General features: G+C 40.3%; 1 protein-coding gene across 1 annotated transcript in view; it reads left to right on the top strand.

The window, feature by feature from the left end:
• FAM13C (family with sequence similarity 13, member C) overlaps positions 1-24,909 on the top strand; it is a 55,241-nt gene that overhangs the window by 779 nt on the left and 29,553 nt on the right. Inside the window, exons 2-5 of the mRNA XM_009706008.1 lie at positions 4,239-4,295; positions 6,043-6,241; positions 13,705-13,826; positions 22,117-22,180. Coding sequence (XP_009704310.1) covers positions 4,239-4,295; positions 6,043-6,241; positions 13,705-13,826; positions 22,117-22,180 — 442 coding nt within the window. The remainder of the gene's footprint in view (positions 1-4,238; positions 4,296-6,042; positions 6,242-13,704; positions 13,827-22,116; positions 22,181-24,909) is intronic.

Genomic DNA, 24,909 nt, shown 5'->3' with positions numbered 1-24,909 from the left:
ATTGCTTCAAAAGCCTTTAGGGAAGATTCTTCAGCAGTAATGGGCCAAGCAGTTTCTCAGGAAGGAAATGATTTATAGATTTGTTTGTGTATTAGGTGAGTTTTACACTGCTAAAATGCTCACAATTTAAAAAACCCTAGCTGGACAGTGAGCTGTTTGCCTAAGTGTTGTGAGGACAGGATACATTCTGAAAGCAGGCCAAGTTGTAACCATCTGAGCCATACCTACATGTTGTCAAAATCACTACAGGAAAAGTAACATTTCATAGGGATTGAAATAATTTCCTCCTCTTACATTGCTTTGCTTTATTTGTTTGCTTTGCCTTGCTTTATTTAATATTTTAACCTAGTCATGCTTTTTGTGTGGTTGTGGCAGATATGGAAAGATTTAACAGAAGCTAATAAATCATTAAGTCATTTTTTATTGTTTTCCTGCATCCCTATTAGTTAAGTGATGAATTGTGGTCTGTAAAATTCTGGAATGCTCCCACTTCACAGAAGAAAAACCCAATTACAGATAGTACATTTTTCATACTTTTTTTCTCCTTCCCTTTTCTTTGTCCCTAAGTACATCTGTTGTTACCCATAGAGATTCCTCTGGAGTGGCCCCTGTTCCTGCCTCACCCGTAAGGTTCCTGGGATCTGAAGGTGATGGCCTTTCTCTGTGGTGCTTCATGTGAGCATGAAGACAAGGACCAGGGTGGCATAAATGCTGCCTGCGTAGTGCCAGCACTGCCCTGGGGAAAGGGAGAGGGGTGCAGACGGTGCTGTGCTGCGCCAAGAGCTGAGAGGCAGCAGCATGGCAGAGCAGGGACTGGGCCTGAAGGGGCATGGACATTGCCTGAAGGGCAAATCTCCCTCATTTAAGCTGTTGTTGGTTCTGTTTCAGGGGCTTTAATTTTTAATCTTGTCTTTCCAAACATAGAAGCAGAAACATGCTCTTAGAAAACAAAGCAAATGAACAATGAAATCTGAAAGGCATTGTCCAAATGAACAAACTTTGTTTCCAGAGTTCATTTCCCTAAATCCTGTTTAGAGCCTCCCCCTAAAGCCTGTTTCTGAGAGCTGCTGAGGATACACAATTCTTACTGATTTCAGCACTAGTTGTTTGTGCTGGCCATATCTGAAAATAGGTTACTTGTATTTAGCAGAATAAAGACAGAGCTTGCCATGCAACTTTAAACATCCTCATTTGACAATTTCTGCCTTTATGTGTGGCAAAGGCAAAATCAGGGCTTCCTGAACGATATAAAGTCAGTGATACGATACTTTCAGAAACATTTCTCCAGACAAGGCAAGTGCCTGAGGCTGCCAAGCTTCCAGCAAGCCATGCGTGCAGCCTGGTTTAGAAGTTGTCCATGTGAACATCTTAAAGGTCAAGTCAGCAAAAGGGAGCAGTCTTCAAGTTGTACTGAAATGGCTCCTACGGAAAGGTGAAAATGGAAGAACGTTAAAAAAGCTAATCCCGTTAAACCAGAGATCCTTGGAAGAAACATAAAGAGGCAGTACTATAAAGAGTCAGAGCAGCAGTCCATCTAGACTGGGATCCCATCTCTGACCTGACTCTGGTTCATTCCATAAGATCAGTAATGGATGTACTAACTGTTAAGAGACATCCATCAGTCAGTAGTTAGATTGGGCACTGAAGGGAAAAGATTCACATCACTGGTTTTGTCAAGAGACATACTTCCTTCCCAATGGAAGCTTCAACCCCTATGGATTTATGATTTAAAGCTGTTCTGGCATATTCTCTGATGTTTTAGGAATGAGTGAGATACTGCTGCAGTTTTTGGGTTAGTGGGAACTCTTTCTACTATGTGGCCACAAGCTATCACTAAACTTATCAAACTCTTGAATATCCCTCTATCTGCTAAATATAGCTAAAGTTGGACAATAAGATTTACAAGTTACTGGTGAGAGGAGAGGAGTGTGTGCATATCTGTGTTGATATGTGCAGACAGGTGGCATGAACACACACAAGCTGCATTTCTTAAAAAAACCAAGATAAAAACACTCTGCCTTAATGGTGGATATTTGCATTATATCATGAATACACCGTTTTAAAGGTCCTGCTATGGTCTTAGCCTTAAGCACTGTCTTATGAGTGAGCTTTCTTGGTTAATATTTATTCTTATGAAGAGAAAAATTTCTATTAAGAATTTCAGTGTGTTGCTTCTGAACTTCCTCACAATCTTTTTATTACACAATGGACACAATCTTCTCTGATTCATTATTGCTTATCTTTCTATCTACTGCTCTCTGGTTATTCAAATACATTTTACCATGCTCACTTACATTGTTTACAAGTTCTGTCTATGACTTTTATCAGTTGCTGGATGCTAAGTCAGGATCTCTGCTTCTCAAGATCACCTTATTACAGCCAGCTTAGGGAAAGCACCGGCAGAGCACTTCCCCAAGTTAAGAAGTATGTGTGCAACACAAGTATGCACACATAGACTTGGCTGATGGACCTGTGCTCAGTCATTCATTGTCCCTCCAGAGAGTGTTCCCAGTTGCCAAAATGGTCTTTCAGGACTGAAGGTTGCCAAGTATGGTGACTGGTGAGAGGGAGGGGTGAATGAAACTGGTGAGTGAAGCTTTTCTTGTGGCACACGCAGGAGGGAGAGTTTGTCCCTTTAGGGAGTCCCTGGCTTTTGTTGACTGTGGCTTGGCCCATGGTGCACAGCACGCCTGGTGCATCTTACCCTACTCTCGTGTCTGTGCTGGGAGCTCTGTCCATCCTACTCTGACCTTGGCACTCTCTCCTCACAATCTATTTCCTTGCTATGTTTTTCTCCCTCTGTATTTTTCCATCATGTTTTCCATCCAGGTTCCTGGTTCCTTTTGTACTGGGCTTCCTTCTTCATACCCCGACCGTGTCCTATCCTCACACCTTGCTGGTGTCAGACACCCATAAGGTAATTAGTGATAGACCAGAGGGGAAAGTGTGACTGGCATCCAGAGGCAAAAGCAACTAGATTTCTACAGTGAATTTATCCATGTTGTACATCAACTCCTGTCTTCCATCTGTCATCCCACTTTGCCTTGTGGGGAGAACTGCACTCATTGCAGCAATATTGTGTGATTAGGGAGGATCTGCAACTGTAATTCTATGTTGCAGTTGCAAGCAGCAAATGCTTTCATCCATATGCTGATGGATTCATGAAGTGTAAACACTTGAGTGTCCCTTTAAATATTTTCTGCTGCAGTCTGGCTTTTGATAAAGATACTAGCAGAAGAATGGTGGGAAAGAGGAATATATTAAAAACCTTGCCATCAAATTGCAACGCAGAGCTACGAATTATCATTTAATGTGCTCTGTCTTAAGCGGGGCAGCTCTTCTGAAAATTTAACAAGTCAGCAGAAGTACAGGCTGCTTCCCCCACAATGAAGAGATTCCTCTGCCAGCAAACTTCAAGGGATCCAGGCCTGCTAGGTGTCTGTGCCCTGTGAGTATGAATACAGGGTGAGGAGAGGGCCCTGACCTTTCCCCAGAAATAATACCTAGAAAGGGTGCATGCATATTTGTTACGGATGTATGAATATATATGTATGTTTGTTTGAAGAAAGACTGCTTATAGGTTTTGCAGTTATATCATTCCATAAAGTTCAGCCATGCTGCACGATGTAGTATTCAACACTGAGTGGTTAGCATATTTATCCAGATTTCTCTTTTGATTAGGCAGCCTTATGACAATTCTGTTCTTTGTAACTTAAGGGGATGTAATTGATTATGATTTTTCAGGCATCTTAAAAAATTCTGCTAGTTCACTTTTTATGATTAATGATCACTTTATAATTTACTTGGGGATTCTTTTTCCTGCTGCACAAAGAATGACTGTTCTACTATGGTTAATATTTTTGTGAGTCTAGGAGAAAAATACCCTAAGTAAGTGTTTCTAATTTTTTTTTTTTTAAATGTGAAATATACTATCAGCAATTAAAATACAGAATTTCTTGTAATTTCCCTGTAATTTTTATGGTAACATCTGAATTCTTTGTCATCATTATTTCCATCTGGCTGAAAATGGTATACCAAATGGTGTACAGTTAACTTCTCAAATCCTCCTCTGCCTCTGAGATTTAGACTATCATGGAACAGCTATGGCATTAAATGACCTCAAAGAAGGTGTGAGAAGGAGAAATGTGTTTATACTTTGAGCTGCACTGTTGTGTTCTTAAAAGCTAAATTTCTGCAGCTGGTAGAAAATCAGCAATTATTTTGTATCCGTTTTCAAGGTGTGACGGGGATCCAGACTCTCTATATGAAGATCAAGCAGGCAGTTCCAGCCCCAGGTATTCTACTGCAAATTTTGTCTGAAATCCATTTGCAACAGAGAAAGCTGTCAGAGTGCTTCTGTCGAACCATTAGAAAGAAACCCTTATTCTCAAGGGAATGAAGAATTTCTGGGGTGTTACCTGCTAAGGCTTTTAATATTTCTGCAAAATGCTATTTTTGTTTGTATACTTTTGTGTAAACAATATTAAGATTAATTACTGTTGTTATTATATGAGTAAATATATTATGGTCTGCATTCTTAACTTCACATCATATTACTTTCAGATGCAGCTATGATGCTAGTACATTGAATTTTACTGTACAGCAGCTGGTACAAAGTAATAGTAAGTGGAGTTTTGCAACTGTGCAAGGATATACTCATTGATGAGTGTCTCTGTGGAAAAAAAAGATCCTTCAAATTGCAGTTTAACGGAAGTATTCTTGAGGCATGTGTCTCTCATGGCTATGTTACTATACGTTGATTGCTTGAGGATGCAACTTAACCTTTCAGAAAGATTTTTAAATCAGATGATACCTTAAAATTAGCAACACTTCTGCACATTGTTGAAATGCCCATAGGATATAAAGCACCCTACCTTGTAACTATAACAACTGCCTTAGAGCACACTTGCAGAAGGCATGGGCAGCAATGGCGTTTAACTCCATAGACACCCTGCGAGCATCCATCTGGATGCTGATGGGCCGCAGATGGAGAGAGAGTTTGGCAGCTCGGAATCCTTAGGGGAAAATGTTGAATTAGCAAGTTATGCTTTCTAAAGAAATCTCAGGGGGGTTGATACAATAGTCCTTGACTCTCTCGGTTGTGGAAATTTTGCAGCAGGAGAGGTCATCTCTCAGCTAACGGTTAGAATTTTACCAGCTGAAGCTAACATCTGAAATTCCACCTGCAAACTAAGGATTTCGAGGCAGTAATGCTGATCTGCTCATCCTGCCAACTAAGCAGGCAGCCTCGCATTCTGCATTGCAGTAGCTTTCTTAATGGTGTTAGGGAGACGCTTCCAGTGGAAGGCCTTAGATCAGTCTAAGGTTGGATTGACTGAGTGTGAGTAAGACTAGCAAGGTCTTCTTAGGAAAAGTTGCATTCTGTAGGCTAGTGGAGATTTAAAAATATCTGTCCCAGATTCAGTGGTTACCTGAGCACTCAGGAGCAACAGTGTCTGTTTAAACCACCAGATGCGCTGTTATACAGGAGGACCTTTTCTCCAAACTGGGAGCACATGATGCTTGTCCCTTTCACCCAAACACATCTCTGGCTGTTCAAACCCTACTTTGTAGGCCTACCTCCCTCACTTCATCCAAAAGCCCTCAAAACCGGAAACTGTCAGAAGGGGAGGGTGACTATAGGGAGGAATTATTGTATGTAACGACATTTTTGTGAGATTATAACCTAGTGTGAATCATTGAGTGGGGAATGGTTTTCTGCATGAAAAAGACAGATTTTATTTGGGGAATATGAACTATATGCCTGAAGCCAAAAAGTGCTTCTAAAAGTAGTCTTATTTAAGTGACTCCATGGTTGAACATGTAGTAATACTAACAGTAGTTTAGCTTGTGATTTGACAATGAACAGTAGCCTCTCAGATTCATGTTACTAATGTATGCAATGTTTGATGTGTAGACTACTCAACTTGGTAAAATTAAAATGCCATGAATAGCTAAGAACTTGTTGCTGTTCTTCCTTCATAATGTTTTGACAGATGTCTGAAGTCCTGCCTGATGCGTTTCAATTTTATTTTCTTACAGAGATGATGATAACAAAGAAAATTATCCGGGCAACGCTGCTGTCTTAGAGGAAAGGCAGCTGCCTTTGCAAGATACTCAGCACCACAAGCAGCAGGCTGTAACTGACTATGCTCTAAAGTCTGAAATGGGCAACTTAAAGCTGAGAAAACCTAAGCCCATTGCAAAGCTAGAAAATGGAAAAAACCATGAGGAAAGCCAGGTAAAGAACTACATTTACCAAGGGTAGGTTTATGGCACAGTGTCTGAGCAAACATACCTTTTGAAATGCAAAGTGGGACTCCCTGGTAATCCATGATGTGACTGAGACCCCACAATAATCCACTCTGATTTTCAGGCACTTCGAGTCCTGGAACCCTCCTGCAATGACAATTTCTTTCAGCCAGGGAATTGCAGAGAGAGGTGTCTTGCAACTGCTATCAGAAGTGTGTGGAAGGCATAGCTGAAGATGTGCACATATCTCTCTTTAGTTTTCCTATGACTCCTTGCAACAAATATAAAAATCTTGGTAGTTGCAACACTTGATTAGACTTTTTCTGTTTCATTTGTTTCACTGAGGATCTCTTGCACTGGTATTTTGGCTGCCAACAGGGAGATTTTGAACTTCCTGATTATCTTACTTTCCATTTTTTCTCATCTTTAAATAATAAATCTATTCCAATGCAGATTCTGGTACTATGCTCTTGCCCACAGGCATCCCAGGTTGAGCTGAGGGGAGCAAAACTGTAACTTTTCTAAAGGCTTAAAAAGAAAACTAGAAATGAAGAAGCTCCTATTGCTGTCTGTGGAGGTACATTGCTATGTAGACTCCAGAGCTACCATCTTCCATCAGCTGCTGGAAGTGGCTCTGTTCTCCCCTGGTGCTTCCCGAGTCACATCTCATGAGCAATGTAAGCGGTAGAGCTCTGGTCCAGGTTTAACCCCTCAGCTAGAAATAGTCTCATAACCAAGACAGTTGATGTTAACGTTGGTAGATCGACAGCCTGCAGTAGGCACAAGGCCTGATATCTCTAAATACAGATGTCTGTGTTTACATCTCTTCTTTGATATATACTGTATTTGGCTATTTTCTGTCTCTCCTCTTTTTTTGTTTGTGGATAGAAATTTGCAGAGCACTTTCTGAAGTGCTTTCAACCCATCATAGATCAAATGATTTTGGGTCATTTTTTAAAATTTAGAGTGGGAATTCATCATTTTGGATGGCATGTCTTACCTTCTAACTGAGGAATACCCTTCTGAATCCCAGAAGAAAAAGTAAATGCAAATGACATCCCAATAGTATTATCACAGTCTCTTTCAGAATATCAATGTCAACTCTTGCCCTGATCTTCTTGCATGTTTTTCTAGAGTTCATCCCTGAGATGAAGTAATAACTGCTGATTTTTTTTCAACTGCATTAGGTTACTAGGAAATATTATTTAGGCTGCAGGGAGATGAGGTGTGCATCATCTTATCAGCAGATAAGAAAAATGATAGGAGATTTTGCCCTGTGAAGAGCAAGTGGAGGCGTATCAGGAAGAGGAGTCATGAGGAAGTCACAAACAGGGCAAGATCTGTCTCATAGATCATTTGCTGCTCTTTCAGCTACTTCTGAGTCTCCTGTCTGCCTGCTCCCTGTGTATGTCGTGCCTGTGTCTCCCACCCGATGAGAGTTAACACAGCGCAGATTTGCTGCTATATGGTATTTTATGTGGCCTGAAGTAGTTAACTGAAAATGTTGATATTCTTTCATGGCAAACTTTTCAAGCATGTAATTAAACTGCCATAAAATACCAGTGCAACTTAGATATGCCATCTCTGGATGGAAAAACTGTGTCAGACAGATAATTTTCACATGACTCAAGGGCTTGAATTAGGAAAGACAAAAGGGTCCTGGGCCCCGACACTGTCCATTTCTCCCATCTCTGACGCACTAGAAGGGGTAAGATGTGTAGGCACCATTTTATCTCACCTTTGATTTGATGGGAGTACCTGAGGGATGAGAGCTAGTGTAGAGCTTTGAGTGTAATATACAACAGAAATACAGAGCAAACATTCCCCCATAAGAGGAACTCCACTCTTTCATAGAGGGAATTGTATCCTAGTATTGTGAAAGGCTTTTTGATGGATATCCTATGTCTACATTGAGTTCAGTGGTGCTTTCTGTAGAGGAAAGAGTTTGCCTTTTGGAATGTTTTGCAAAAGGAAGCTGTTTTGGAGAAAGCATCTACCAAGCCTTTCATTTCGCATAGCCTTCACACGTCAGTAAGGATGTGCATGCTCCTTGACCCTGAGTGCTTGCCTTGCTTGCATCTTCAGCTGCCTCGAGAGCTTTTGTTCTTAAAGAAGCAAGCATCTGGCCCCCGGCTTTGTTAATGGTGCCTATGAAAAATAAGGCTCTGCTTGCAGAAGAGTTCTGCAAAGGGTTTCTTTCTGTGCGTGGGTTCTCGTTGGGATCCTTGGTGTGTTATGACCTCCCAAACCCTATTGCAGCTGTCTGTGTTAGCAGCCCTAGTTGTGAACTGGTAGCAATTGCTTATGTCTGTATGTATATACATGTATATGGCAGGCTGTTACTATCTAGAAAAGCGGGCCAGGCTGATGCTTCGAAACACTGTGCAACTGCACATACCTTCCTTTTGTGAAACACCTTGCCACTAAGCCACTCAATGAGATAAATGATGTACTTACAAGCAGCTGATGTTGAGCTGACAAACAGCAATATCTGAGTACACATATTTATGAAAGAAAAGTATGATGCACTGCACATGGTGATTAAATTGTTCATCCTCATTTTCCTAAGTTTATTGATAAAGTGCTTTTTCAACAGTCTCCTCACTTTCCCAGCCTGACTTCTCTGTGGAATCAGAAAGAAACAGTGACAATATTGCAGTGACAGAATTTCTTTTAAAGGTGTTGCTCTGATCAGCCAAGGAAATGCTTGCTAATTGCTCCTATGTGTTATAAGCCCATGAGTTGCTTTTTCAGAAAATTGTCCCTTTAAAATCAGAATAGGCTATTGGGGCATAAATAAGTTTTATGCATGTGTTGGAAAGATTAAAGTCTGTGTGGATGGGAACCAATTTTGTGTGTCTTTCTACTAGTGAGAATCCAGGGGATTTCCATTGTAGAAAGGTCACTGAGAGGAAACGGACTGCGGTGCTCAAGTAGAGGAAAGATGGCCAACTTGGGGATTTTGAGCTTCACAAAGCTCTCAGTCTGCTGAAGTATGATTCCTGTGCTTCTGATTTTTTTGACTCAAGTGCAGTACTGTGGTCATGTACCCTAGGTCTTCATGAAGAAAAGTTTATTAGATTTACAGTGATGATTAACTGGAACAAGTCTAATAAAAGTGCAGTATCAAGCGACTTCATTTGACCACTTATCAGCTGGTAAAATGTCGCTAGAGTAAAGCTGTACCTTGGATATTGCATGCAGTTATTTCTTTGGGGGCAGAAGCTGGGTATGGGGACAGCTGTAACCTTTCCAAAGTATGGGAAGAGAGGCAGGCTACTGGAATGTGATTGCACTGCTGTACTCCAGCTACTCGGTTTCATCTTTCCTACGGTTTCATGAGCTGCTTTAGCAATTCTGCAATGTTAATCTATAGAAAATCAAATTAAGATTTATTTGATTCAAGGGGTGAGGAAGGACATGTGTCAGGCAGTCTACAAGTTCCACATCAGTTTTTAGATATACTCTGTTTATGTTTAAACCATACCTCTCATAGTGGATTAAATCTCTTCAGTTCACTGTCCATTAAATGTACCTGTTTATTTCTTGTATGGACTGACATTTTCAGGAGGGATAGGAAGCATTTCTGCTCAGGACTTCAGTCCTGGCTATTTTCTATATTTACACAGTGCCATGAGGTATGCCAAGGCTGTGGACCCAAATGCTGGTACAATATTTGCATGGTGCTTGCATTTGAAGAGACAGAAGTGTTTGTGTATTGGATAAAGAATATGAAAGATGCAAGGCACTTTCTGGAGCTCAAGAGCAGATAACGCCGCTGCATAAATACAGCAAAGGTTTGTATGCCTGTACTGTAATTCAGATGCTCTGACAGAGACAGGTTATGATATGCTGTGATTTTTTTGAGGGAAATAGATTTTAAAAAAATTTTAGCTTGTGAAACAGGGCCTTATTTATCTCAACATGTGTGTCCATGATGGCAATTTTTGGCTGCTTCCAAACCCACATATTATTTTGAGTACAAAGCAAGTATCATGGTAGTGATTATGCAGCACGGAGACTTCTCAGCAATGCCTGGAGATTTCCCTCTTCACAGACTGCTTACCAGATGCAGCCTCATTGTAGAAGCTTCACTCTCTGTAGTGAAGAAGAAACAAATATACCACAGAAGACAGCACTATACTGTTGGATGCCTTTGACACGTCAGGAATGGATTTCATTGCTCTTATGAAACAGAGGTTCTATCAAGGGTGTTTCCCTAGGGTTACTCTTTGGCACCCTAATGACATAACTTATGAACAACAACAAAGAAAAAAAAGGAAAAGAAAAAATGAAAAAAACCCAACCAAAACCCATCCAAGTCCTCAAATGTCAAGCCTGCAAATGAGTGCTTATTACCAGTATATAATCTTGTCCTCAGCTTTCCCTTTCACCTAGCAGAAAGCATCCTGAACTGCCATGTTCTCTCTGCTGATATTGGAGATGGATATTTGTTGTGGAAGAGGCTTCTGCTGAAGCAAGTTTACCACTTTAATGCAGGTTTGGTTTTGTACCTTAACTAGGCTGACTGTCTTTGACTGATTAACTTAAATAATACAACACCGAGAAATCTTCAACCATAAGATATACTTGCTTAATTTGAAATGCTCTTTTCATTCATTTACACAGCACTCAAAGTTTTCTTTTTACCTGCATTAACAGCTTTTGAGGTCAACTTCTGAAGCTAAGCACATCTAAGCATAAATGTTGAGGCTGTTGTTAAGAACTCTAGGCAAGAACTAGGTTAAGAACTCTAGGTCTTTGACCATTATAAGTCAATGGCTGTTGCCTCTTCCAGTGTTTTGTTGTATCCTGAAACTCCGTATTGTCACACTGTGGCATAAAAAGCTAGGATTCAAGTCCTGACTAGAAATCTCCCCTAATGATACTACTATAGTTGTAAGAAAGTAATCTGCTGAACTCCAGTGTCCCAACATCTTCCCTCTAATCCCCTAGTCTACATCCCTCAGATTTAGAAATAATACAAATTCCCAGCTTCAGTTCCAGAGGTTTTTCTGAGATCTGATTTGTAGTCTTTCTATGTATCTCTGTTATTAAACCTCTTTGAGAAAGAATATTTTCAGTATGGGTCACAGTGACGATGCAGAATTCTTTCTTCCAGCTTTACTGTTGCCAATATAGAAATTACATTTTTTAGAGAATATAGTGGTGTTATTTCTATTTTCCATCATGTCCAATACCTAGCAAAATGTAACCCAGACCTTCAAGAGATTCTAAGCATGAATGAGGAAAATGCCTATTCTACCTGGACACCATCAAACAACAGAAGATTTCTGGGCAAATAAAATAAGCTGAACTGGTTCAATGAACTTCTACCTTTAACTTTAATAAAAACTCTTCTTTAGTCCCCAAGAGCATATGATCATTTTTATATAACTAAGGGAAAATAATGTTAAGGTAGTAATGGAAAAACTAGAACAGCTGCAAAAAACTGCTGTCCATTTGTAACCCAAATTATTACCATTTTTGGATAAAATACCATTCATTCAGTGCTGAACTATATTAGATAGACATGGGGAGAGGGGAAGACATCTGTCCTAGAAGGCTCTAGGAGAAGGAGATAAAGGGTAACAAAACCAAGAGTAACACTTGTCAGTTGAGTGAAGCTTTCACTCCTTTTGCCCTGAGATCACCAGAACTTTGTAATATCTAGTCTGAAAAAAGACAGCCTCTGGCTTGGAGGTCTGCTTTGGAAATTTGTCTCTTGTGGGTAGTCAGCATGGTTGGGAAGGTTGATTAACCTCTGCTGGGTTAGTTCTACTGCAGTGGCTGATGCCAAAGCAAACTAATTTAATGTTGGTGCAGGTCTCTTCAACTGGCAGGGAAGGTACTTTCAACCCCAGGGCAGGTCTACACGTCATAACTGCGGTGCGGACATACCTCACGGACAGACGGCTGTGTTACAGTTAGCACATGGCTGCTTCCTCCCATCACGTGGCTTCCATCACGATGGTGACAGCTGCCTCTTTCTAGAGACAGATTTCAGCACTCTTTTTATAGTCATATCATAGACTAAGTAGGAGGAATTAACGTTCACTTACGCAACAAATATCCTATAGTTAAAATGTCATCATGCAGAGGAAGTAAAATGCCAGTGATCAGCCTTTTTATTTATTTTTACCATTTTGGGTTTTTTTTGTTGTTGTTTTGTTTGTCTGTTTGGTTTTTTTTTTACAAGATCTCTTAGTCCTTCATCATTAATTTTGAGAGGTGGGCACTGAATATTTCTCCTGAGAGGAGACCATTTGGGCAACTTTCTTAAATTCAAAACTGTTTATAAAGTTGACAATTTTATAAAAGTATAATTGAGTTTTGTTTAAATACAATGTATCTCTAAACAAGCTTCATTCATAATCTGGAAATATGGAACAGACCAAGAAGGAAGTAAAAGCAGCCACTGTTTTTTGTAAATGTAGAATGACCTCAGCCCTCCAAGTTCCCATCCGAAGAGTTCTATCCAAAATTCTGACTTCCATGCTTCCAACTAAGCTTTGAAACTGGAGCAAAATCAGATACATTGCTTTACCAAAGGAAGTGAACACTATTGTTTTGCAAAGCACATTGTATTTTGACGTTGTAAACTATTAGAATAAAATAATGGATTATAAAAGCTAATAAATAAGTAGGAAAAAGTCCCACTTTGATTATCATGTTTTCAAAGAACTTCATTAACTTACCCCTTTGCAATGCATGGGAAATATTATAACCTATTTTATAGGTAAGGAAATTAAGATGTGCTGAACACATCTTGTCACAGCCCTACAACTGGTTTTCAAAAGCTTGGAGTAAAATGCATACCTTTCTAATTCTTACTCCCTCCATTTGTTGGACTAAATTGACTTTATAAGTTTCTGTGTGACAGGTTGGCTGATGTGACTTTTTTTCCCCTCACTGCCTTTCATTCCTCTTGCACTAATACTCTATTCATAAAGCTATGTATATGCTAAAGAGCAGAAGGAAAAAGGAAACTGGTTAAACCTTGCAAATCTTGTTTAAGTGAACTGCATTTCCTTTTGTCAACCAAAATTTTTCTGATGATGCCCAAATAATAAAATATTACTGACATGTGAGTAAATAATTTCAAATGAAATGTGAATGTATACAAAAGCAAAAAAATATTGAACTCTGTGTATAGCACCTCTTAGCTCACAAGTTGACATCTGTTATCTAACTAATAAACAGAAAATGGGTTACAGTCTGCTTTGGTTTCAAAAAATGTTTTACAGTGAAAGAAGATACTACTTTGTTTAGAACTTTTTCTAGTCTATGTTTTCCAGTTGTTTCCAGATTATTACCAAAAAATATCAAAGAACCACAGTCAGTATCTGGTGTCATGGAGCTCTTTTTTTCTTAGAGCAAAATATTCAGCTAAGCCTGATTGGTACTGACAGAGCATTCAACATTTTTTTTTTCCTTTTTTTCTTTGTGCAGGAGCTGGAAAGTGCATTGCCAGGCCTCTCGGAGTGGCAGGGGAAGGCTGGATCCTCAGCTAATGACTATGCACAGAACGTGGCTTTAAGAAGCCAGGAAGCAGTCGTGAGGTTTCAACCAAGGTAAGCCTTGGGATAAGACAGCGCATTTCATTTCTGATTAACTGTAGAAAAGGATAATTCATTTGCTGTCTTTTGTATAAAATATTCAGACTCCTGACTCTCATTGGCAGTTGTATTCTGTATTTATATGGCTAGAACTATTTGGAGAAAGTGAAAGGGATGAAGATAAGAATGCAAATTTCATCATTCTTTAAACCTCTTACATTTCAAGCAGGAAGAACATCCTCAGTTCAGAAACTTCAATTCCTCTGTGCCAAGTTTCAGAAATATCTTGGCACTTTTCTTTTCCCCACAGTGTTGACTTGCCTTTCTTTTTCAGAGCTGTATTCTTACTGAGAAATGGGAATGGGAACCTGCACACCTGATTTTAGTGTGGGTATGCATTTATGTGTAGTTTAGACCCTGGGTGCTGCGGCAACTGTGCTTGTTCCAGTGCTGTGAAGGGTACAGAGTGTTCAGGTCAGGCATTAGCCGAGTCTTGACAGCAGGTAACCCAGCTGATGATGAAGTAACTCAGCTCTGGTAACTATTGGAAGTCATAGTTCCTCTTCTGATCCTTCATGGCTGTGCTCCTCCTCCAATCCTTCATGGTTGTGCAAAAGGCTAAAAATGGGGGTTCAACTCCATCTGAGTTGAACTGACCCAATCTGCCAGTGAACGTGTGTCCTAAGAATAAGATTTAGCACTTACTGGCAGACTTGGACTGTGTAAATAAGATCATGCACTTCACAGCCATCAGTTTCTGGGGTACTACTTACAAATTTCCCATGCTCAGGTGCTGATTTGACCCTGCTTTGCTGTGCCCATAGAGTTTCAGGCAGGTGAGCCAGGTCTCTGCTCTTTGTTCTCTGTCTCAAGGAGCATGACAGCCTTGGTGCTGTGTGGCAGAGGCTCTGGTTTTCTTTGGAGGGACCGGAGCAGCAGTTGTACATCCCAGGGATGCTCAGTGGGTCAGGGCACAGCTAGTTGACATACAGAGCTCAGTGCCTCCAAGGTCTGTTTCAAGTCAGGACTAGGTTAGCAGTGACAGTTGCCATCCGATGGCAGTTTGGTGCTTTATGTGAAAAGAGCTGGTTGCCTTCACCACAGCTATTAGTAGGCAACAATGTAAATTATATTAATTTGTGCTCTCAAAAGGAGCTTTAGCAGAATGACCAAGCATTTAATTAGCTTTCGCAAAGAACTGCTTTCACCCTCCAATGCTTGTGCGTGTAATTGAGACACTGCATCTCAGAAAGTGTTTCTAATTAGCCCCAGCCTAGGAAGCCTGCCTTCTCTTTTTCTGGCATTCTTTAGGCTAGGAAAAAATCACATGGATTTCTTGTAAAGAGGAGCATAGTGAATTTGGTACCAGAGAGAGAGACCTACCTAGTGGCTCTGCTGGTAGGATGTCTGTGTATCGGTAGATAATGAAATAACATTGGTTAATTTTGATTGATGAAAGGAACATGATGAAAGAAATGTGGACTTTAAAGGTAAGAACCAGAGTAGAGTGTGCATGAATAGAACAGCAACTATGGCAAAGTTCCCCTGTCCACTTCAACAGTTTGGCCTTTTTAGTTTGCCTGGTATTAAACCATTGTTCACTATGGTATTTATTCCTGCTTAACACCAGGGTAGCTCCTTAGGAAGCCTGCTATCCACAAGTGCTAAATCTGTTAAATAACAGTACCTTGATTTGCCATGCTAAGAGCTGTGAAAGCATAGTGATAAAATTTCAACTCTGGCCATGTCTTAGTTTGATTATATTACAACAAAACAGAGGCGACTTTACTCTTAAATAAGGAACTTCAAACATGGAGTTAAGAAGCATTAACGCATGGTCCCTGGCCTCACCCATACATTTTATTTACTTTAACTGTCTCATCTGTCCTTGAGGAAAAAAACATTCCCACCACTCAGCTGGGGCAAGGGACTTTGAATTATGTATGCTGAAGTTACCCCTTTCAGTTTGAAGGTCACTGTGTCTGGTGACTCCTTTTAAGTGTCGCCAGCAGCATGCCCCATCCCTCTGCTGCCAGTCAGCTTTGATAGGGCCAGCAGTTACATGTCCATGTCTCAGCTCATGCAGATCCCTGGCTGCTGCATCAGGATCACAGAACTGGCCCGTGCAACAGGCTGCAAAACACAGCTGCCAGACTATGATGGCTTGCCTTGTTTTCTGCCTTCTCTGCTCTGGGACATGGCAAAGGTTAAGTATTCAGTCTTGGCAGCAGGCAGCAATCATAGCTAGATTTTGACAGAACACATCTGCTGGCCCCACAAAACTCAAGTTTCACTATCTTCTACACTGGTTTTGCTAGATTACTGATAAAATTAGCAATGCTTTGGAACACTACATCCGCCTAGAATCCCTAACTCATAGACCAAAACCTTTCTGGTCTTTTGGAGAATAGGAAATGGCCACACTGCTGCAGGGGTGCCACTGGGCAGGCTCCTCTGTCTATCAGATGTGCATGTGTAGGATAGGGGAAGAAGGATTTATTTCTGTCTCGTACTAAGAAGCAAGGTTAATTATTTCTAGTGAGGCTTGTTATTACTTCTGCTTTAACTTAGTTTCTGCAGACTGCTATAGATTTGTTGTTAGTCTCATTGGAGTTGAAAGGTCTAAACGCCTCTGAACTGTACAGAGTTTTTTAAAAAATCTTTTCTAGTGAGTGTGGGACAGCTAAAAACAGGGTAGTCTTAATTTGTCTAAATATGGATTAAAAACTACTGAGATATGAAAAACTTTTCAGTACAGTCCCTATTAAGCAGGGCAATCTAAATCAGTGTAACCTAACAGGGGATGTTCCTAAACAGATACGTGACAGAGAAGAACAGAACAGGCAATATAAGAGAAATAATCAACAGAAATACGACTCATAAGTATATGTGTTGATTGTTTTGGGGGAGAGGGTACTTTCATTTTATGATAACCACTGAAACAGTGAGGGAAAAGTGTTAGTGGGATTTAATGGAAATGGAAGAATAGATTTGGTGAAGAGGTTTACAGTCAGAAGAATGAGGGAATACTGTCTTGTTCTTACCTAAGCTATACCTGACCTGTGAATCAAGGATTTTAATTTCAAGAGGTGTTTATCATGCATGATCTTTGAACCTCAGCATCAATTTAGAATATGAAATGCCATCTGCATGGAAGGAAACTTTACATTTTATTATAAGAACATGAATTTCTAATACTGTTGCTATTGATTACCTTGAATATGGCTCTAATCATTATGTGTAGTTGGGTTTGGATAAGAGTATGATAAAATCTGCACTTTTAGGAGATAAAAGTTATATGCAGTCCCCAGGAACAAATGTTACAATAAAGAGAATTGCCTTTTTTTTAAACAAAGAATAGGAAAGCCAGTATGGAACAATACACATGATTACAAAAAACTGCTGTTGCCCACTGCCTTCTCAAAGGCAATCAGCAAAACTGATGTGGATTGCAGAGCTGTGTACGCAGTTACCTGAATAGAGGATGGTGTTTTCTGCAGATGCCTGTTACACAGAAAGGGAGCTGAAACGTGGGAATCCTGGGCAATGGGAATGTCAGTGTTTGAGAGAAGATTTCATTTCAAGTCAATGTGGGAACCACAATTTAGGGTTAAGTTTTCTGCCAAAGAAAAATTCCTGAAAGTTCCCCCTCTCCACCATTTGCCAAATAAATGGGAGTGAAGTGGTTTCATTTAGTAGGTCTCAGCTGGTCGCTAATTTCTGCAGAGGCTGTAGTGTGGCAGTTGCTGTCAGAGCTACAACTCTTCTTCAGGAAGACGGGAAATGCTGGGAGCCCTGGGCTGCCCTGGATTTTGGGCTCAGCCAGAGTCTCCCAGGGTTTCTGTGCTCCCCTGAGGGAGACGAAGCTCTAGTGAACCTTTCAGATTTAAGTTTTCAAGGCAAGTAGCTTTTGAGAGTGCAGTTCAGGTGGGGACTCTCGTAGTTGTCATGCTTTCTGCTGAACAGCTACAACTCAGGGATGTGTGGGAGGGAGCAGGGAAGCTGCAGAAGTGCTGATGTCCCCGTGCCATATGGCAGACCCACGCAGGTGAGGCAGAGCTTGTGAGGCTGCGTTCCCACGCAGGCGGCCAGGTGAGCAGGAAGAAAACTTGGCCAGATTCCCTCCGAGCCCTGCCTCAGACCTGGTGAAAATTTGTCACGACCAGTATGTGTCTGCGAACAGCTCTCTGTCAGCAAATCAGGATGTGCTGATGAAACATTGCTTTGCTGGGAAATGACTGAGCAGTTCCTAAGAACAGTTTATTCGGGAATCTTGATATTAAAGTATTGGTGTTTATTGTTTCAGTGCTAAGCAAGCTCTTGGGCTGCAATGCAGTTAAAGAAAAACAAACAAAACAAAACAAAAAAAGAAAAAAAGGGAGATGGGGAGAGGCCAGAGGGGCAACAAAAAATAGCATCTTACTAGCTGTATGAATAGCGCAAAAAATAGCCCAAGTAAGGACTGTGGCTGGTGAGTAAGAGAGGCACTCATAATAAGGAAAACAAGCGTGTCCGTCCACAGCCAGCCTTTACATAACTGCCATGATTGATGAGACAGGCATTGCTACGCTGCCTCTCCGTCTGACTGCTTGTTCCAGCATTCAGGGACTGGCCAAGGAGTAGCCTAGGAGGTATCCAAACAGCCTTGGGCCCTTAATGGTGGTGTTTCTTCCATTGCAAGTGGGCACTTCATGTTTATACAAAAGGCTGTTGCAGTTCTGTATTGCTTTGTAAGGAGTCATCAGCATGCTTCTGAAGCATTCACCCGCAGCCACGTATGAAGGTGGTGATCGTGTTTGAATTTCATAATGCTTTTTACCATTTGTGGAGGGCTCAGAAAGGACCTTTTTGTTTTCCTGGGACTGAGGTGTGTTGGTGGTGGAGTCTGCATTTCTGTGAACTCGTGTGATGTAACCTTTAGATAGGCTGAAGCAGTCCTCTGATGCGGTACTGAGACTACCCTTTCTGAGCTGTTAACCCGGTGGGCCCCTCTCATGGTGGGAAGGGTAAAACTGATTGCTAGACTGGAGACAGGGAAGGTGTATTGGGCCAGGATAGACTGAAAGTGAATCTGGAAAAGGGGTTTCATCCCACAGCATAGTGTGTGGTTCGCTTGCCAGGATTTATCCTGGCACCACTAATGCATTAACCAGCCCAAGACACTGGACACGTACGGTACTGTGGTGTATAAACACGTTAAGTCTCCTGAGGACGAGGTTAGTGTAATCCAGGGCTGGACTGGATTGAGACTTGCAAATTACAGAATGTAATGCTCCTTTCTGGATTTAATCTGGGAAATAAGAAGTGACTTTGCTTAGGTTATCTTTAAACATTTTTCCTAGTTTTTAAAATTATGTGGTTTTATTTAAATTTTATGCAACTTTAGAAGTGATATCATGCATAATTCAATAAATCACATGTTCTGGTCTGTTTTTTAAACAGCACACTGCTCATGCAAATTGATCTGCCCCTTGAAGTCTGGTAGGAGCTCTGTTATGATAATTAGTATTTAGACTTTTTTTGTTGTTGTTATATCCACAAGCTTCAAATGTACATGTTATTTGGTTGCATCTTTGTCATCTGTGCCACGCAGAACAGGATAATTCTGCCAAAGCTAGAGTCTATAGGGAGGGTGAGAGATCAGGCCTTTCATATTTTATAAAGAATGATACGATATATATTTGAGCAGTAGCCACAGAGAGAATTCCATTTTCATCATTTTACATGACGTAAATTATACAAAATAAAGGTTGCCTGCAATTATTCAAAATTTCAGCTAAGGCTTAAAATAATTTTAATGTACTCAGCACAGATGGAAAATTAGGGCTTGTTCCTGCTGCTTTTGAAGTTAATGGATATTGTGTGATTGACTTTTAATGTAGGATCCAACCCATAGTTATTAAATTGTAAGCCCTTTGTTGCCTGGTGACAATCAGATAACCTGCATTTGCCTAGCCGAGCAGTTAATCTTGGTGAAAACAAAAAAGCACACCCCAAAACTCTCTATATAGAGTAAGATCAGCTCAGCATACCTATATGACTGTTTATGTAAATTGTGTTCACACAAAAATGATTACTGACCTTGGTGATTTCAGTATCTTCAGAGTTCAAAAAATACAAAACTAACAGCATGTTACTCCAGTATTTTTAGTGAAAAAGAAACAGTAAAATGCAAGACTTCTGTATCCCTAAAACACCAGACAAGAACATCAACCTGAATGAGAACGAGGTGGTACTCCAGGGGTGCTGGAAACTTTTTACTCTCCAGAGTGCAAGACTTATGAGTGACACAGCTGTGAATTACATAGAGCTTCATATAGGACCTGTAAGAACTGCTGTTAGCATTTAGTTTTTTGTTTTCTTTTTTTAAGGAGAGTTCACATTTACTGTGTGTTATGCACCCTGAAAGGAGTCATCCAAATGAATACCAGAAGTGTACAAATCTGACATGTGTCCTTTTCTTCCTTTCTTTTATGTCTAGCTCTAGTTCAATGCAATAAATCACTCTAAATATTTTTTTCTTCATTACTGAATTAATTCTTCAGCTGTTTGTAGCCTTGCAGGTCCTTCCTTACATGTTATTAAACCAAACTATAAATATTTCACTCCTTCCTATTAAATCAGTCCTTTTGCTCTCCTCATGCTTTTTCTCACTTTTCTTTAACTCTCTTCTGCTGTCTTATACTGTCCTCTCTGCTGCCTAAAAGCTAAAGATTGGTTGTTAGGCATGAGCCTTTTTGCTTCTGTAATTCCATTTTCCTTCTATTCTCTTCACATTATGGAGATATTTGCCATTCATTTTCAAGCAAGAGATAGCGGAAAGAATATATATGTGGAGAGCTACATAGAGATGTAGATAGCTGCTTGCACAACAGTCAACCAAAGCACCTTGCTGCTTAAATATCTCCAAAAATCACTCACTTCTAATCATGTACCTGTGTATCTTGAGCGCAGTGTGGGCTGGCTGGCCTGTGAGACCTCCCATCCTGGTGCTAGATGTAGCACCATCACCAAAATGACTCATTTTTGTTCCTATATGAATTGCACACCTTGGATGCCGTTTGGAGGCAGGTGGTTGTTCACCCTGGTGTAGCTATCTAATGTGTTTATTTTGGTAAGGAAAGTGGCATATCCATCATTTCCATCTTTAAATGCCTCATAAATCTATGAAGAACTATAACAAAGTCCTATGCATTGGTCAGTACTGTTTTTTAGGTCTCCGGGGATTTTAAAATGTTAGTTTTGACCATGTCTGTGAGTGAGTCTCACAGGGGCCAGCAGACATTGCCACCTTTTCAGGAATGAGGAATATCGTTCTCTGAGACGGCAATAGTTTTCTTGCTTCAGCTGAGTTGCGAGTGAACTTGTGATACACCCATGTCAGGCTTTGAAGTTGAGGGTGGAAAGCTCTGTTTGCTCTGGGGAAGGACAGGGCTGTGGTATGAGGTTATTCAGGTTGCTCACCTAATCCATGGGAAGGTTTTTATAAGCTTCAGTTTCATTCCTTGGTAGAATGAATTTGTAACTAATCCTAAAGCTGGTAGGTATGTGGAGCCTTAGGCCATGCGATGGGGCACAGTTGTCTCATTAACCACAATCAGAGGGAAGGGATTTTTCCCTTACCAGTCCAGGACCTTCCTTTCCTGTTTCTCCGTGGAGAAGTGGTTATACACTGAGGGGAAACCAAAGGTGTGGACATCTCTGGTGGCTGCAAAGTGACAGTCATTAGAAAATGTGGACATTTCTCTTACTCAAAGGATTTCCAACTCCTCACGAGAGTCCCTTGGGTCTTTGTGAAATCTGCAAAACGGAACTTAAGCAGAAAGTTGAAGATTGGGAGCCTGAAATACCATCAACTTTAAATATGGAAAGATTTATTCTTTATGGCTCTGATACAGGAAAACTCTTGTTCCTGACTTAAAGCTTGTGGGACAAATTGTGCTTAGGTTTAAACATATGTTTGAGCTTTTTCTTGGCTTTAACCCTATTAGCTCACTAAGATACCGAGAGCTGATCATGCTTCTGTAGAATTTTTTCTGTGTGACAGAGTGAGCTGGGATTTTAATGTCATAGTTTCCAGGACCTCATTCACAGTTTAAATAAATTATTTTGGATTCTAGCAAAATCACTGTTGTTTTGAATGAGGTATAAACTACAGATGTAATTTTCATAGAAATGTTATTTTTTTAATAGGACAACCTTATACTGTAGCTTTTAATTGATGTACAGATGTGATTAAAAGCTTGAACTATTTGCAGCACAGATAAATGATCTACTGAGTGAAAATTCTCATTTTGTTTTGTAGAATAGATCAGAACACACTCATTTCACCAAAAGAAGCAACTGAGCAATTTAACAGCTTAAATGAGGTAAGCTTAATTGAAAATTGAAGTACGATGTAACAAATTTTGAATTTGTTGTTTGGTTTTTTGTTAATTCTAAGGTCTTGGAATAATATAATCTTGAGATCCTAGGTTAGCTTTTTAATGAATCTTTCTTATCATGTTTTTGGACAAAAGTTTAGAAATGTGATACCAAACTGCTATAACAGATTAAAAGCCAGAAACAAGAGATTTGAAAAAGATTTTAAACTAACTGTATGCTAGTTTCTGTTAGTGCTCAGCAAAGAACTAAACATTCAGTATTGACTGAGTGAAATGCCATCTTTCAAGAACATTTGATTTTTTCCTCATATTACAACTCAAAAGTGTTCAGCTAACAATTATATTCTGTTTAAAAATAAGGAGTTCTCAAGGCTGCTACATCCTGCACAAATAAACTATGAACAGTACACTGTAGTCTAAAAGGTACTCTTCTTGTAAGATGGGAGGAGGGAAGAGTTGGAGTGAAGAGAGTAAGCAAGGAAAACCAAATAACATCTGTGACACTTGAAACAAGAGCTGTTTTCAGAGGGATTATGCCAGGAGGATGGTGTGAGAGGAGAGCACAAAGAAGCTGTTTGTGTGATCATGTCAAACAATGAATGAGCCTGGGCTAGATTCTCACAATCAGCAATATACTGGAGGCCAAAACCAAGCTTTGCAATTATTCAAAGTGGGAAACCCTATAAGGCATCTCCCACAAACAAGGGTACCTGCATACTAGCATAGAGTATGCTTACACACTGCAAGGGCAATGAACAATACCGGACTTAAACAAGGAGCAGACAATATTTTTAAGTGTAGACCAAAACAACAGAACAACAGAAGCAGTGGAAAAAAAAGAGTTGCGGGGAAGGGAAGCCCATTCTTGTCAAACAGGGAAAAGACAGCTTTGTTTCCACAATGAGCCAGACAATATCTATGTCTATTAATAGATGCATTAAGGGAAAACCACAATGTATCCTTTTAGAGGAATTCAGCCTTAATCTTGTCCTTACAATGAATTATTTCCTGCACATTTTTGTCATTGTTGTGCAGCTCACTGTTGAAAATCTCAATGCTAACTAGTAAGGTACCTTCCATGACTGATATAAGGGAGTATACTCAGCCTCTGTCTAGCCAATTAAGGCCCTGGGAGAAATCATTAGGTTATCGTTTCTTTTGAGAAGCCTCATTGCAAATAATCACCAAAGCTTCCACTTAAAAGCTTCTATTTAAAATTCTTGCAAAGGATTCCTTACAGGTTAAGATAAAATGTTTTAATAAATAAAATCAGTGTAAGATATTAAACCAGATAATTAGATCAGAAATTAAAATAAATTGCTAATAATTTATGGGGAATGAGCAAAGGTTGCATTCTAGTGCTTTCTTTTGCAAAATCTTAGATTGCATTGTGTCTCATTTCTACTGCAAACCCAAATGGACATGTGTCATAAGAAACTAAATTCCTTTCTTGGATTAGAGAAAGTGGTGTCTCTCTTCACTGCTAACCCGTGGCATTATACAGACCCAGGGCATATCTTGTTCTATCTTGTTGTTGCTTGTTTGTTCCCCATAAAGGAACTTCTGAATTGAAAATGTCATATGCCTCAAGGCACAAATATTGCCATAACAGATACCGCAGAGGTTTATTTATGTTCACATAAAATATACTTATCTATTTTAACCTGAACTATCAGATTAAAAAGCAAAGGAGATGCTTTTATACATCACTGTTCTAATGTGACATACAAAAGCATTAATTTCCTTAGACTGAAGAAATTGAATGGGTTGATATTTGCTCAGTTTCTCTTCTATATGAATCACTTCAAAGGCCATTAAATGCTGAAGTCTGGGATTATTATTCTTTTCTGCCCCAGCTCATTTCATAAACCCAGAAAATCCATCAATAAACTGGATATAATAGAAGAGCTACCTTCCTGTCCTGGAGGGGCAGGAGCCAGCCCAGGGGCAGGGTGCAGGCATCCTTAGTATTCAGAAACACTGTGTGTGGGGCAGGGTGGTTTCAGATTATGCAGAAAGCACCAAGTCTGGGCTTTACTTCTCCTCCCCTCTCCCTGTCAGCCTCCAGATTGAGACTGGGCAGGGTCCATGTGTGGGGCAGATCTACTCCCTTTCCCTCTTCCCTCAGTTCTTAAATTTACCAGACTTAAGGACGTCCAGAAGGGTGAAACGAAGGATGCTGATAATAGTAATGCTTTATCAGGCAAAGAAATTATTTCTAACAGCAGTGGCTCTTTTCTGGCCATTGTTATCTATCTGCTGTCGCTGCGGATGCGCAGTGAGCACTGACTGATCAGCGGGTTTGGCAGTGCTGTAGCTCTTGGTGCAATAAGGGAGAGTGCGGGGCTGCGAGGCTCCATTTGGCACGTTGTGTCCTGTCAGGCTGTGCTCCCCGGACATGCCGACCAACACCTCACATGGCGCTGATCCTGCCGGGCCCCATGCAGGGACCTCCAGCTGGAGAGGGAGTTACTGATGGTACCTACCGAGTAAAAGTTTATAAACTATTTCAGGGGACTCCCACTCATTGATAAATTGGGATAATTTGATAAACTGGGATAATTTGATAAATTGATAAATTTGATAAATTTGACTCATTGATAAATTGGGAGAATTTGTTCATTCAGTGTCCCATTCTCCAGGTGGATTCAGCAGTGTGAGTGTAAGATGGTCAGTGGGGTGCAGTCTACAGGCTTACTTGTCTGCAAAGACGG

Source organism: Cariama cristata, unplaced genomic scaffold (assembly GCF_000690535.1).
Source record: "Cariama cristata isolate BGI_N322 unplaced genomic scaffold, ASM69053v1 scaffold6978, whole genome shotgun sequence".
Taxonomy (NCBI): Eukaryota; Metazoa; Chordata; class Aves; order Cariamiformes; family Cariamidae; genus Cariama; species Cariama cristata.
This window is presented reverse-complemented; position numbering and strand designations above follow the sequence as displayed.